General features: G+C 37.1%; 1 protein-coding gene across 1 annotated transcript; it reads right to left on the bottom strand.

Annotated features, from left to right (window-relative positions):
- Positions 1 to 272: 272 nt before the first annotated feature.
- LOC113226036 lies at positions 273 to 1,003 on the bottom strand. Its single transcript, XM_026458544.1, has 2 exons — positions 619 to 1,003; positions 273 to 574 (listed from the first exon to the last, which is right to left on the bottom strand). Exons 1-2 carry the CDS (start codon positions 1,001 to 1,003, stop codon positions 273 to 275), a joined length of 687 nt encoding a protein of 228 aa, XP_026314329.1.
- Positions 1,004 to 16,963: the final 15,960 nt, after the last annotated feature.

The raw sequence follows: 16,963 nt of genomic DNA, 5'->3' as shown, positions 1-16,963 counted from the left end.
TTAACAAAAAACTACGCTTGCATTTCCTCAGTTAAAGGGATTGGAGGGACAGAGAACGCCGTTAAGGGCTCTGTTACCTTTCAGTTTTCTTCTCGTTTTAATTCGCAAGTTAAATATAATAAATAATAAATAATAAAATAACTTTATTTCAGACTTTTGAAGGTGGTCCATATAAAAGTGTTAGTAAAACAAAATTAATATCTTAAGGACCTAAATATTAGTACACAATAAAAATCCAATGAAAAAATAAAAATTAGAAACATTAACATCGTTCATATTTTAACGTGCAATGACTTCCACCGGGCCAACATTGGGCTGTCCGAGCAGCTCGCAAACACGCTCAGGATACGGTTGGGGCTGGCGTGTAACCGTGCTTCCAGGGAGGCACACCTCTTCCTCATCACGGCTGCGAAACCGTCAGTCCTCGCCTCGGTGAATAAGCCGGACGCGCTGCACCGCCGCGGCAGCCCCAACAACACACGGAACGCGTTGTTGTATTGCACGCGAAGTTCATTGTACGCCCCCTGCGTGTAGTCCAACCACAGGCCGCACGAGTAAAAGGAGACACAAAAAGCTTTGAACAAAGTAATTTTCACATCCTTTGAACTCCGCGCGAACCTGCGGGCTGCGGGATGTTACATCGGACGGCCAACGACCTCCGCTCCCGCTCTATGTCTAGATTATCGCTAAAGTTATCAGTGACCCAGTGACCCAAATATTTAAACTTTGTAACTGTTTTCAACGGAGAACCTGCGAGAGTGAGCCTCGGCACAGTATGGGTTTTGCTACCTACCTTGAAAACCATCAACTCGCTTTTACTAACATTATATTTGAGTCCATGGGCCACCGCATAACGTTCACAAATGTGCAGAAGACGCTTGAGAGCACCTATCGAGGGGCTCAGCAGCACCATATCGTCTGCGTAGCTGATATTCTTGACGCAAACGCCTTCAACGTGGCATCCGACTTTGGTATTGCTGAGCTCCTCGATTAGCCCGTCCATATAAAAATTAAATAGTCTCGGACAGATTAAGCACCCCTGGTTCACCCCGCACTCCAACCCATACTCATCAGAGAGAGACCCCGCCCATCTCACACTATTCTTCTGGTGGTTATACCAGTACCTTAAAAGGGCCGTGATCTCACAAGGCAAGGTTGTCTGCCGTACTACCTTGTCCCACAGCACATCGTACGATACCAGATCGAAAGCCTTCGACAAATCCGACTGGCGTCGTTCCAGCTGTGTAGTACTGGACCGTGCGCTTCAGGCATAAGATAGCACTCTCCGTGGACAACCCTGGCCTAAAACCAAACTGCGCATTATTTAAACGGAGGTGCTTATCCAAGTGACCATTCAGCATACTATCCAGCACATTGGCTACAATGGTTGCTAATGAAATTGGCCTATAATTGGATAGTTCAGATGAATCACCGGTCTTATTTTTTACAATAGGCACCACAATTGTACGCATGAGATCGCAAACGCAAACACTCAACATAGCCCCGCATTAGGGAAACCCTGTGTCGCGGGTGCCACAGACACACATATAGACAACCACAAATTACACCCAAACTCACGAGAGAAACAAATGTAGGCCATACAAATATTTCTCCCGGCCCGGGAATCGAACCTGGGACCTCTGCGTAGCAGTCCGGCATGGCAACCGTTCAGTCACGGAGGCAGTTAAATAACAGTGGTTAATGCATAGTGTATAGAACATCGCAAGTATCTTAGGTAAGTGTACCCCAGCATGCTGCAGGTGTTCAAAGCTGAGACCGTCATGCCCCGGCGACTTACCTCTAACCATAGATTTTATTATAGAAACTACTTCCTTTGTAGAGATGGTTACAGTGTTCTCCGAAACGCCGGCCCCAGAACTAAACTCCTGAGAAGAGTCCACTCTAAAATGGCTTCGGAAGAGGTTGGCTATGCCCCTATGGTCATGGGCTCCCGTGACAGTAACCGGGACATCTGGCTTGCGATTTAATTTGTTTACCGATTTCCAAAATGGTCCAAAGCTTTTATAGGAATGGTGTTTATAGCGATTATGTCATTCTTAATTTGCTTTTCATTGTTTTGACATCAATTCAATTTAGCCTTGAACAGCTTTCTGGATTGACACATCTCATCATGGATAGAGCCCGATGAGGGTTTACCGTGCACAGTGTTGGGCAAAATTTAATTGTTCTGGCAATTAAAGATTGACAATTGATTAATTGTCAATTGCGAAACAGCAATTAACGATTGATCAATTGTTAGTTGCGGTTCTCGCAACTAACAATTGATCAATCGTTAGTCGCAAATATCTACAATTAACAATTAATCAATTTTCAATCTTTTCAATGTTTTTGATTAACAATTAAAACTGACAATTATGATTAATTTATGATTTATTTAATTTATAGAGTTAGGGCGTTGGTTGTGGGGGCCTGTTGGGGGCCCCGGTTGAGGGCCCCAGTTGGGAACCCCGCTTGGGGGCCCCGGTTGGGAACCCTGGTTGGGATCCCCGGTTGGGGGCCCGCTTAGGGCCCTAACCGGGGCCCCCAACCGGGCCTCCAACTGGGACCCCCAATCGGGCCCCCAACCGGGCCCCCCAACCGGGGCCCCCAACCGGTGCCTCCAACCGGGGCCTTCAACCGGGGCCCCCAACCGGGCCCCCAACCGGGCCCCCCAACCGGGGGACCCCAACCGGGCCCCGCAAATGGGGCCCCCAAGCGGGCCCCAACCGAGGCCCCAACCGGGGCCTCCAACCGGGGCCCCCAACCGGCCGGAATTGATTTTAATTGCAAATTTAATTGCAATTAAAATCAATTCAATTGAAATCAATTGCAATTGATTTTTTAATCTGATTGAATTATTGATTGAAATTTAATTAATTAACGCCCAACACTGACCGTGCAGAATGCAGTTTTGGAAATCTAACCTAGCCCTCTCATGAGCCTCACGGACATAACGGTTCCTACCCGTGACCTGTTTTCCCTTTTTTTCTTATTTACATCTAAACTAATCAACGCCGCGTCTGTCAGAATAGATACAATATATTTTATTGCAACAATTACTAAGGTCTTGAGGAAAATCAATTTGCTTCAGTTTAATGTTGCAATAATCGTGATACTTGGCAATCTGAGTAGAGTCTCGGTCACCCCACACCACCGTACTATTATTATAAACATGTTTTAAACTTTTTGGCTTAATTAGATCAATATTACATTGCACTACAACAGGAAAATGATCCAACCAGTACGTATCATACAGAATTGACGTATTTACTACAACTTGCCTCGCGGCACTAGTCACGATACAGTGGTCGAGCCACCGCCTGCAACCGTGCTCCTCGCTCACAAAAGTGTGAGTCCATGGGTAAAAGTTCTAAATCAACACAAGACCAAGATTGTTCAGCACAAAACTGTGTTAGTTCAATATAAAAGGGCTCACCGGGATGCGCGTTAAAATCTCCCAACAATAACATAGATTCTGTATCCTAACACTCAATTATAGCATTGATCTCCGCCAGGCAGTCCGTGAATTCGACCATATTGTCATTGCAGTCTGTCGGCATATAAACTGAAAATATCAACAACGCACGATCTTGTAACGACTCTTTACTCAATAGCAGCCAATCGGACACTTTTACACTCAATCACAGACACAGCAGCGAAATACAACGCTTCTTCGCTCGTTGTCGACAATATTTCTGACAAGACAACTTGCCTACCGCGCCTGTTGATGTTACCGCTTTGCCTTATTTACAAGGATCACCGGTCGCTGATAAGTTGTTTGACGACCCAGTCGTATTGATGTTTTAATCGGGGCGCAACTATTCCCGCTTCTTTTGTTACCGCGCATTGTAAATGGTAATTCTGCATCGCCTCCCGCTATACAAACCGTACTTGGTTACGTTGTTATGGGTACGGTGCCCGCTTTACTCACACATAATAACAGCGTGTCGCTTACTTGTATGCACGCTGTTTCTTCTTCGGATCGAGACTTTTTGGAGTCAATGTTAAAACAATTTTGGCAGCTCGACGAGGCCCCTACTGCTCGCTCGCTCGCTCGACGACCAACTCACTCGATGAAGAGAAGTGTGAATATTTTTACACTGAGACTAACACGCGCGATCCGAAGACTGGAAGGTATACAGTCGGATTACCGTTTCGAGACGACGTTTTTAAACTTGGTAAGTAGCTCGACTGTGCTAAATGTTGCTTCTTTTACTTGGGAAAAAAGTTAGATTCCGCTCCCGAATTACGCTCTGCGTATGATAACGTGATTCGAGAATATTTAGATAAAGGTTATTTGTCTCCCGCACCGCTTGATAATTTAATTGAAAATCAGCCCGCTTATATTATACCTCATCACGCAGTTGTTCGCTTAGACAGAGCGACAACTAAGTTACGCTCGGTTTTAGACGCAAGCTCTAGGACCAGTTGTGGAGTCACGTTTAATGATATTTTACATAGCGGTCCCAAACTACAAGTTGACTTGTTTACTATTCTTTTGAATTTTCGTTTGTTTGCCGTCGCGCTCTCTGCTGATTGCCGACAAATGTTCTTACAAATTGGTATAAGAAATTGTGATCGTCGCTTTCAACAAATTTTGTATCGCTTTTCAGCCGATGAACCTTTGTTATTGTATCAATTCAATCGCGTGTGTTTCGGCCTTATAAGAGTCCATATCACGCGCTTCGCACCGTGCCACAGTTAGTCGAAGATGATAGTCATCTGTACCAGTGTGTAAAAGTGTTAGAAGTATGTAATATAAAGTATGCTCTTTTTCCTGTACGGATTAATTCATTTTAGGTTGGTCGTTTCTACAGTCCCGAATTTTTCTTTCGGTACAATCTTACAAAAAACTGAGTCACTCAAAATTTTAAAAATGACCTTTCATTCATTTCTAAGTATCATAATTATGAACTCACGCTTGACCAAATAAAAAGATTTATAATGGTTCCTTAGAAGTTTCCTAGTATCTCCTATGGTTTTAAGAATAAGAATAAGAATAAGAATACTTTATTGCGTAAGCACCGAGACACACATGATCTTAAAATTAAAATAGAACATTATAAACTTTAAACTAAAATACAGGACTTACAACAAAAGTTACAACATAATTATAATGATTAAAACAAAATAAAAAAATTAAAAAAATATTAAAAATGTAATAATAAATGTAATAATAAATGCGTGTCGCGGCGCACGCAAACGGGATTTGCTCAGCTATTAGCTACAGGCTCATAGATTTCAGCCTGCAGCGCTGGTTTTCAGCAAGCCCGATATGAGTGAAGCACGGACTCGAGCACAAACAAAACAAATACATGCCTAACATGTGCGTGAGGCTTGGTATATATAAAAATATTTACACTAGATATACATATAAAACGAATACATAGATAAATAAAACAGCATAAGTGTAAACTAATTTAATTACTTAATTAATAGGTATCACGTAATTCACGTCGCGAGACCAGATCAGTTTTTCGGCCAGATAAGATGGACTGTTATATTTTATTATTCCAGGTTTCGGATTTCCCCATACTATCCCAGCAAAAAAAAACATACTGTATATTAATGATAAGAGTAATTAAATCAAAGATGCATTATAAATTACATTGTTTAAAAATATGTTATATGTTATATGAAGATGTAATTAAGATTCTGTGCAGTAAGTACTAAATAATGTGTGAGAAATAAATAAACATTTCGAACCAAGAAAATAATATAATAATAGTGACTCAATCTTATGAAGGGTTCAATGATAAAACGGAAAGTTTGCAAAACCTTGGACTTGGACGATTGGCCTACGCTTCGAGTCTGGAACCAGTGAGGTAAGCGATTATTATCAGAGTGTGCTCTTTTGGTTATCCAAAAGGTATACCTTGTACTTAAATCTAAAGGTGTGCACTGATTTCAGACTTCGAAGCGGTGGCGGCAAGTCATTCCAGCACTTCGATGCGGCGAATTTGAAGCTACCACGAAACACATTGGTGCGATGTTGGGGGACCGCGAGCGACCAGGCCGAATCCCGTGTGAACCGGTTCTTCACGTCGCGAGACCAGATCAGTTTTTCGGCCAGATAAGATGGACTGTTATATTTTATTATTCCAGGTTTCGGATTTCCCCATACTATCCCAGCAAAAAAAAACATACTGTATATTAATGATAAGAGTAATTAAATCAAAGATGCATTATAAATTACATTGTTTAAAAAATATATTAAATTTAAAACAAAAAAAATTGTGAAGTATTTACTAGTACCTCGAGAATTGTGTACTTTTTCACCAACGTTAAGTACCGAAAACTGGCAATTCTGGTGATGTTTTAAACATTTTTATCTACGTAAATGAGCGATACTATCACTTTCGATGATGATAAAAATATGTTAATAACCGAAACAAACAGTTTCGATTAAAACATCCAAAAAGTATTGAAACTACGACTTACGATATAACTTATTGTCAAAACTCCGTTGAATAAAATAGAAACTTCGAGTTTCGACGGTTTACTCGGGTAATACGTAAAAAAGAGAATTCAAAGAGATTATTACATGAAAATACTTACAATTTCTTACAAATCTAGTGCGTATAGCTTTGTCTAACTTAATATTTAAAATGTAGATACACATAATGGTATTAATTATAATTATGAGCAAATAATAAATCTAAAAAACTGGCCTGGAACAGTGTTTCGTACTTGGATTTGGTTGGAATTACTTCGATTTAAAAAAATTCAATACGTTGGATGATCTACCTTTATGCATCTTGAAATAGTAGTTACACTTATTTACTTAAAATATGTAACGCATAATCATTATTTTAGCGCATTCACAACCAATAAATGACAAATAACAGACGCGCGGTTAGCGCGGGCGGCGTAAATAATCGATAGTCCTAGTTGCGTCCGGCTCAATTACTTTCACGCGCTTTCAGATCCCGCCTAAACGGATGAAAGTTGAAATACGCGAATTTACAAGGGAGCAGCGGCAGACATTTGATACTGTACGTGTTTCTAAAATGAAAACTAATAAAATTTTATGTTATATTGTTTTCCCAATCGAAAGATAATACTATTAAAAGCAGATTACGCTAGTAAAAAAAAGTGTATTGTTTAAGTTTCGATTGTATACGTAGGGACAGTCGATAACGTATAATAATAATATTATTGTTGATATTAATATGAATATTATTACTTTCATTTATTTCCAAAATTACATGGAAGTATTAAAGATTCACTTAAATCAGTCACTAATATTAATTCCATACCAATGCATAAATACAAAAAAGCTTACACTATTTGGAAACTGTTTAAAAATTTCTTTATGAAAATATGAATCTTGAGGTTGGAAATGTATAGGAGATCTCGAGATTTATATTTCAAAGTTTTCTCTTTTTTTATATACTCTCAAATTACATTTTTTCTGTGCAAATTCACTTTTCGTAATATTTGAGTATTTGTAAACGCAGAGCAAAAATTCAAAATTTCATGTGACATTCCCGGATATTCCCATTTAACCTATAATATTCCCAAATGGAATATTGATCTACTTTAATTAAATGTTTGCATGTCGATAATGACTTATCGATAGATTATGGTACGACACTAAAGAAATCCGCCATTTGTTCGTTAAATATAAATAAATAAATAAATCTTGTTTAAGTGTGCACGTTCATTCCTAAGTAGCTCCTTTTTTTATTTTTTTTTTCATCCTACGAAGTAAATAGATGTCCAAAATGTAAAAATGAAATGTCGTGAAATGTCAAAGGCGTTGTTGATTTATCTATGAAATAAAAAATTAACAATAAACAAAACCTTTAACAACAACACACAATAATGTAACAAACGCAAAAAAACACGCTCAATTGACACAACAAAACGGCGGTACAGAAAATGTTTTTGATCCCGATTGTGGTACCAGTGTCATAATAGTACATTATGATATAAGTGCGGTAAGTTGAAAATTACAGCCGAGGCGATATTACTAGCCCGAGCCGTAAGCGAGGGCTATAAGAAAGCAGAGGCTGTAATTTTCAAAGCGCACGTATGTCATACGACGTTATAAAACATATTTGCGAGGAAATAAATAAGACTCTGACTTTCTTAAACGAATAAATCTTCAATTACTTGTTAAAGCAGTTATATAAATTTGAACAATTTTTAAAAGTGATTGTTACGTTGCCAGTTGGCATTTTTACAATCACCCCAGTCTCTCTCTTACTTTCTTGAGTGAAAGTAGGAGAAACGAGACCACAGAGTTCTGCAGTCGGTGGCGGCGGCGGAGGCGGTTGCGGCTGCGGCGACGATGGTGGAATGTACGCGTGTGTGCTCGTAGATGGTTGAAAGTCAACACTTGACTCCAAATTTAAGTTCCTTGTAATGCGAGAGCTAATTTCTTCTTTATTTCTTATCGAATCTTCTATGTATCCTTCGGCTACATTGCTTGACCGCCAGCCTCCGTGGCGTTTTAGTGTCAATAAGTCCGCACCTGAATCGGCGAACAATGTAGCCTTCTGAAACTGTGCCCTGTGTATGCATATGCTTGAGGCAAATTTAAGAAAGTGGCAATTTCTTTCGGCATTGCTCCCAATTTATTAATGCCAATGGGTTGGTTAGTGCATCTTCCATTTTGGTAATTTTGAAAAAACCTTTTTGAATTAGCTTTTGTTGAACGAAGCGCTTCGTATTTCTTCACTACGTCGTAAAAAGGCCCCTGTATTGTGAACGACCTTGGAATTTTATTTTTTGTGTTTTTGACCTGGACAAGAAGAACCCGCCCATGGTTCTCGACATCACATAACAGTTGTTATGTTTGCCAACTCTTGACGTCTACATGCACCATTTATACCGAATATTAATACAACCTGAAAAGAGATAAAAAGAACGTATAAACACCTATATTGTAAAGAAATACGAAAGTGAAAGAAATTAATAACAGTAATTTAGTTTCAACTGACCTTTGTTGCCAAATAATGCCAATCCGGAGCTTCTTTTAGGAACTTCTTGATATTGTCAGTCGAAAATACTTTCGACTTTTTACTTACATGGCCATCTGAGCGTCTTTTTAGAAATGCTATCAAGTTGGAGTATGACTTGATATCAATACCATGGTTTGTTTTCATAGTGCTTTTTTGCATTGAATAGTAGCACCACAATGAGCTTGACTTATATTTTTGAGAAAGTTCCATGAAATAGGCTAAAAACACATTTTCTGAAAATGTATTTGCATCTTTGCTTGTTTTCCATATGATGAAATTTTGATACGCTTGTAAGTATCTATCGGTCGATCTTTCAGGTAAGAGGCTTAGAGTAGCCTTTTTCGCTGCGTTTAAGACTTGTGGCGGTGTTAAATTAATAAATTCATCACTACTTGACGACATTTTCAAATAAAAACAATACAGCGAAAAGAAAAAGCGCGCGAAATAATTTTTACTTGTCCACAAATTAGCCATGCGCGCGCATCAACTTTTTTTTTAGGCAAAGGTATAAAAATATATTATATATTTCTAACATAAAAACTCTTTGCAAAGATTTAAAAAAGTATCGTTCATTTTTAGACGGAGCATCTTAAAAAACCGTGGATGTTACTTTATTAAAAAAAAACTCGTGCGTTTTACATTACAATAACGCACTCGTACGTTTTACATTACAATAACGCACAAGTGCGTAATGAAATACATTACGATATTGCAATTGGTGTGATTTCAGCCACTTTACGAACAAATATGTTATAAAATTATTTTTAACACCCTTGCTCGTAAAGCTGATGTAATTCCACCGGTTTTAAATATGTAAAGCGGGTCATAAAAAACGCGTGTGTTACCAAAGCAAATAGTTAAGTTATAATCCATACAAATTCCATAACAGTATTATTTGCCATTTCAAATATGGAACTGATCGTCGCCCCACGACTCCAGCTAGTGAGCAGCGCGCTGTTGCTATTCAAATTTCGAACAAATCGCCGCGCGGCGCCAGTCAGTAGGCAGCGCTAGCGCGCTGTTAAAATGGCGGGAAAGCAACAGTGTGCATTCACAGATTGAGTTTATTTAAAAAAAAAACAGTTTATTTGGTAATTTAAAAACTTGGCTGCATGCTCTAGCGTCTTTGCCAACATTTTCACGCAGCCACGGTAGAAAATAATCCTCGCGCCATTTTTCTCAAATTTTCTTTTCTTTGTACTTGTATTGTGAATATCTAAAAATGATAACTTTCAATAATGAAGATGAGCAACATATAAAATGTTTTTTTCTGTTTCCTCGCAAATGTGTTAAAAAACGTCGTACGATATACGTGCGTATTGGTTATAACCTTAGAATAATAACGCATAGAAACCTAGCCCGCACACGCTAAGTGAGGCAAGTTAGAGGGTTCCAAACGCGTCCCAGGAGCGCGCGGGCTGTTAGTGCTCAAGGTCATATTGCACCGCGAACAGCTCCAAAATTTTTTGCTAAAAATGACGAAATGTGCGGTAAATGGGTGTAAAAATACAACAGACAAACATAAAATAGACACTAACATCGCATTCCACAAGTAAGTAATGCGTTTCAACTCATATTTTTATGTAAATATTCACTAAAACAGAAAAATAATTTCGCGGCAACAAGATACGAAAGTGTTGCAAAGTAACGAATTTTTTTTCTCCCCATTTTGCTATTCTGTATCAAAATAATTATATTACGTAAATTTTAGTGGTGCCTGTAATTTAGATTTATTTGCGCATCTTGAACTAATATTTACTTTAATAAACATTAAATGTTTTCGTTAACTCCTGTAAGTGATTGGGACACTTAATTATTTTATAATACTTTTAACGGCTCTGCGTTCATGCTTTATTGAATAATTATTTATTTTAATTTTATTTGAATTGGAGCACATATTGCAACAAATTTACAGTACTTATATATTTGTTTCTACTATAGTGTTGGCACCACCAGTACAACTTTGATAGCTTATTATATGTCTTTCTTTTCGTAACTCAAGCGAAATATTTTATATTAAAATATTTTATTTTCTTAAAAGGGGAGCATTCTTAAGCGATTGTTTAATCTATTTTAACAGTTATTTTCTTTAATGTTTGCTTATGGCATTTTCGGTTTTAGGTTTCGAATATGGCACTTATTTCTAAATCCAAGATGCGGGCGCGATTTTTCGAATAATGGCAAGTTGGGTATCGTTTTCGAGATGTTTGGGAATGTTCAATACAAATATGGCACTCATTTCTAAATCCAAGATGGCAAACACGACAGTTCAAACAAAAGCAATATTCGTAATGAGCACCCCCAAATACCTCGAAAACGATACCCAACTTGCCATTATTTGAAAAATCGTGCCCGCCGTCTTGGATTTACAAATAGTGCCATATTCACATTGAGCATCCCCAAATACCTCGAAAATGATACCCACATAGCATTTTTTTGAAAAAATCGTGCCCGCCATCTTGGATTTAGAAATGAGTGCCACATTCGTAATGAGCACCCCCAAGTACCTCGAAAATGATACCCATATTGCATTTTTTTGAAAAAATCGTGCCCGCCATCTTGGATTTAGAAATGAGTGCCATATTCGTAATGAGCACCCCCAAGTACCTCGAAAATGATACCCATATTGCATTTTTTTGAAAAATCGTGCCCGCCATCTTGGATGTAGAAATGAGTGCCATATTCGTCATGAGCATCCCCAAGTACCTCGAAAATGATACCCATATTGCATTTATTTCAAAACTCGTGTCCGCCATCTTGGATTTAGAAATGAGTGCCATATTCGTAATGAGCATCCCCAAATACCTCGAAAAGGATACCCATATAGCATATTTTGAAAAATCGTGTCCGCCATCTTGGATTTACAAATAAGTGCTATATTCGTTTTTCATCGACAAAACCGAGCACATCTGTAGGCACCTGATCGACAATGTCGGGCAAATCTGTAGGCACCTTTAACTTAATGATGAGTTAAGCAAGATACAATTTCCCCACTTTTGAGGGAAATGTTATTCCATGGCATCATTATTTGTATATTTGTGTGCGTGCCGACGAGCGTAGTTACAAGTTGCTTACGCCTACATGAATTTGGTTTTTGCCTCACTTGTGACAGTTCGTTTGATATGAAACTATCATTCTATGCGTTATTATTCTAAGGTTATAACATGCTCGGCTCAATTAAAAACTCCGCCTCGCATGTTATAAACCATCTTTACGCACTAATATCGTAATGTACTATTACAACCTTAAACATAGTCTTTTTTTATTATAATTATTGTATTTTTTATATTACAAAATATTAATTGTTCGAAGTTTTATCTTATAGCTTGAAAGAATTGTAAGAGTTTATTATCGCCAACAATAGGAAAAAATGTACTATTTTGCTCGGTTATCCTCTTTGTTTACATTTCGGACATCTAATAATTTATGTGAATCATACTGTTAGTTAGTACAATTAGTTATAATAAGATAGTTTTTATAAGCCGTGGAAATTAATTAAATAAAACAAAATAATCATTTCGATATTTATTCTTTTATCGAACTACAAATACATTTTGTACAGAAGTAATTTAAAATATTTTACGGCGAATTTTTTGCCCTAACATTCATTATACATCTCAATAAATAAGAAATATAATACCTATTCATAGGTTATTATTACATGACAAAGTATCCCAAATAACATACTACTGATAAAGGCAATAATTTTATAACAGCCGTATAACCAAGCGAATTAAGAAAGACGTGTCAGGAAGTATAACAAAACCTGCCGGTTAACCGCGTACCGCGAAAGACAAGCCTGGTGTGATTGATATACTAGTCTTAGTGCGGTAAAACACGTCCGATTTCGTGTCTGATAGTCGGCTCCGACTATCGGATCGGATTCCCTCAATACACGTCCGATAGGCGTCCGATTCTTGCGTTAGACTTTTCTGAACTAACTGCAGTGTTGCCAATTTATGGAGAATTCCCCAAATACAGGGAATTTCTACTCAACGACTCGTTTGGGGATTTTGTTTGGATTACAATAGTTTGTATGAACTGCGGGCCCGTCCCAGCGCGCCCGCCTGGACACGGACATGTGTGAACGATAGTCATATAAACGCAACGATATTTTTTTAAGCCCCTGATGAAGCACGGCCCGTCCACGTCCCGGGCACGGCCCGAATATGTATGGATAGACCTTAATACCACAATATGCCACTCGTCAAGCTTAAATATTAAGGTTTAATCTTAACTCAACTGATTGAGTTTATTTCTAATTATAGCATAACGTATACGTAATAGATGGGCAGATTTAGACTTTCTTAATTATTTGATATATTTTTAAGCGTAACAATAATAATATAATAAATTCAGAGAATGAATAAATATTATTACGTAATGTGGAAAATATGGCCATTGCTCTCCCCAAATTTATAACCTTAATTTTTGGGGATTTTGAATAATTTGCATTGCCAACGCTGCAAATCGGAGGGAAGAATTCGGCTGAAGTACTTTGTTTCCATGGCCAGCAATAAATTTTAAAAAAAATTAGGAGGGAAGAATCGGAGGTGTATTTCGTCCCCCGCAAAAGTATAAAGAGCGCGCCTTCAGACAATCGGATGGGTAATAAAATCGGACACTATTTCCGACTCCGATCCGATAATCGGATCGGACGTGTATTGAGTGTTCATACAATTATATGGTACGAGCGCCTTCCGGTAGTCGGATTAGACTATCGGATGGAAAAAACGGACGTGTATAGTCGCACATAACGTTTTATATGAGAGGCGCTTAGATAGATGAAAGCAACAACATTCATATTTTTCCAAATAAAATTTCGTAAGAAAACTTATCAACGTCCCATACATTTATTATTAGGCAGTTGGTTTGTATGAGAAGTTGGTTTTTTGACGATTATATAAAAATCATCCAAAGAAAATTTGCTCGTTTCACCGGAATTATTCTTAAACATGTCACACTATATTTTACAGTAAGCTATATAAACTGACTCTTGCCGAACTGAAAATTTTAACTTTATTTCAACGTAGTAAGGTACAATTATGTAAAAATAAATTTGAAGTATTGTATATTTTTAATACAGTTGCTCAAAACGTTGGATTTTTCGCACTAGTGCTTTTTACATTACCATTTTTTAAATTGACTGTTGTTTCAAGTCTTAAACATGGAACTAAAGAGGTTGTATATTTATTTAATATTTATGGGCTTTGTGACGTAAGTCATTCGTCATTAAAACTTATATTTACTTAAAAACATATTATTTCTTTAAATTGCATAGGTGTTTTATAAAACAACGGGTTACATTTAAAAATACCAAAATATTTTCCATAAAGATGGCTGATTGAGTATTAACTATGACCGGAGGTGAGTACCTATTACGCGAGACCGCTAAGCACGGCACTAAAATAGTAATTTTAATGTGGCTGAATACTGGCAACAATTGCCATTGTACTCTGATTTTTTATCAGACAAAGAAATAAAGTGAGTTTTTTAAAAATACTGTTTTATTTTACTTTCAATGTAGTTTTTTCGCAAATGTATTAAAAAACATCGTTTGATACACGTAAGGGTTCGTCATTTTCACTTGTCTCGAGTCTTGACCCTCGGTTCTGGCTCGGGCCAAGAAGCCTCTAGACTCGTGGATAATGACTAACTTTCCACACTTGTATCCAAATAGTTATTTTGGATACAAGTGCGGAAACCTCTTTACAACGTCTTTAGTTCTATGTTTAAGACTTAAAAACAACAGTAAATTTAAAAAAAATGGAAAAGTAAAAAGCATTAGTGCGAAAAAATCCAACTTTCGGCACGATTTGTAGTACGAAAAATACCACGTTTTGAGCAACTGTATCAAAAATAACTATTTTAGTTTGATCCACCGTTTAGTACATTAAAGTATGCGCACAAAATACGCCAACACAAAACATACATCGGGATCCCAGATATAGTTTTCTCGTTTTATCGGAAAAAGTAATTATTGCGCTATCTAGCGAGAAAAATTCAGAACGTTTCTAATTCAGTTTCACTTTTCTTCTATGTAGCTATACTTTTAAAGTTAAGTAATGAAAATTATGTCTAAGTATATTTTAGACAGAACATCCACGTGAGCAATAATCATATACATAAGAGATTAATATTGATATATCTTTTCAGTGTACCAAACTTAAAAATATGAAAACTATCAAATTCTTTATTATAATTTAAAATTATTTTTTTTTACAAGGGCTAGTTTTGCTACAAAATCCTACAAAGATTCAGTTTGCGTTGCTCGTTACCTGTGGCAGAATACCTTGTTCATAAAGAATTATCAGAGTGTGGATCACATTCACATAACTTATTATAGAATACATGGCACACTGTTTTTATAAATATACATTCAACGTGATTAATAAACACTGTTCAGTTTTGCAAGTGTAAAAAAATTATTACCAATATCAGATTATTTTAAATTAATTTCGTTGGCTGCTCTCGATTCCGTTGTTGTAGTCAGGCTTAGCAATAGCGCCAATAGACAAAACTAACTAGAATGGAAAACCCGTCTTTTGTGAAGTGATGGAACAGACCTCTGCTTCTGCTACCGTAACTGCTGCAGTACCGCACGCTTTTTTACATCTGTTTCCGTTTCTGACGAGACGCGCGCGCGGATTGCTTGGTGGTGGGGCGCGCGTCTCTTAGCAGTTTTGTGTTGTGTTAAGTGCAATTACGACACCAAAAACAAGCTCTGTTTAAAACTATTTCGTTGAAATCTTTATGGTATTTACACTTCTACTTCCGTATCCGCTACCAGTAAGATTTACTTGTGACATGTTACCGTTATGACACTTTCTTAGAAGCACTACTTTTGTGTTCCCAGCTTGCTCGCGTCTATAAAAATAATGATATTTTTACAGGCAAAATGGATATATTACTGAAGACGTCTTTTGTCTTTGCTAAGCCTGAAGCTATGTATTAAAAAAAACGGATTGCCTTTTTAAACTAACACAACGTGAAGGATTTTCAAATTTTGACATAGGTATTTATTTTAGACTTTCCTTTTAAAATTAGTATAGATTATGAAATGTTTTCACCATGCAGAGCCATCTGCTCCTGCATACAAGTTAAAACTCCCAAAAAGAACGTCATTTACAGTGAGCGATTGCATACATAAATACTGTTTTGATATTTTATATACTAACAATGTTTTACTTTTATTAAAATCAGACTAAACTTTTTGAAAGTTACAGTTTTTTAATGGATAGCGTCCATTTTTACTACATATTTTATTCGTAGCAACGTTTAACATTACCATTAGAGCCTCCAAATAACCAAGTAATCGAATTGATGTCCATATTATTCATAGACAAATAGTATTAAAATTTTGCACAGTATAAATCTGAATTTATTATAATATACAACATGTATTCAAGAGTAAATCCTTATTTATCTATATAACATCTACTCACAACATCCCATTGTTCTTAACGTTTGCTCGCTTCTAAACGCTAGACACTAATTGCGAAATGTTTTTCATAATTGTGATAGTATCAACAAAAAATAAAAATAATATTTTAAAGCTGACAATTTACCATTAGGTCTCTGTAATAGTGGGGCGCTAGTATTTTGATAACCACAAAACACCTCTTCTTAGGGCCCAGTCATTAGGAAAGCATTTGAGGTAGTATAATGTAATAGTAAGGCTGCACACGGTGCGAATGTTTCTCAACTGTAGTTCTTATGCAGTCGGACAACTGTACGCCGACTGCACACTGACCTACTTTTTTTAAGTTGACAATGTAGGTTTGATTGGTAGAAGAAATTATTTTTTTATTGTGTAGTGTCTTCGTCTAGAGTCCTAATTTAAATTATCAGCCTTTAAAAAGCGATCGCAAATTATTAAGACGGCTACGACGTCAGTCAGCATAGAAGGACTAGCTTGGCGGATTAATATTGAAGTATTATGAACTTAATAACTTTAGGTTTAAACTTATTAAGTATACTGCCAAGCAGCAATA

This window comes from Hyposmocoma kahamanoa, unplaced genomic scaffold (genome assembly GCF_003589595.1).
Source record: "Hyposmocoma kahamanoa isolate Upper Pololo Valley unplaced genomic scaffold, ASM358959v1 100021, whole genome shotgun sequence".
Classification (NCBI taxonomy): Eukaryota; Metazoa; Arthropoda; class Insecta; order Lepidoptera; family Cosmopterigidae; genus Hyposmocoma; species Hyposmocoma kahamanoa.
The sequence above is the reverse complement of the archived record's forward strand: the minus strand, read 5'-3'. Positions and strand labels throughout refer to the sequence as shown.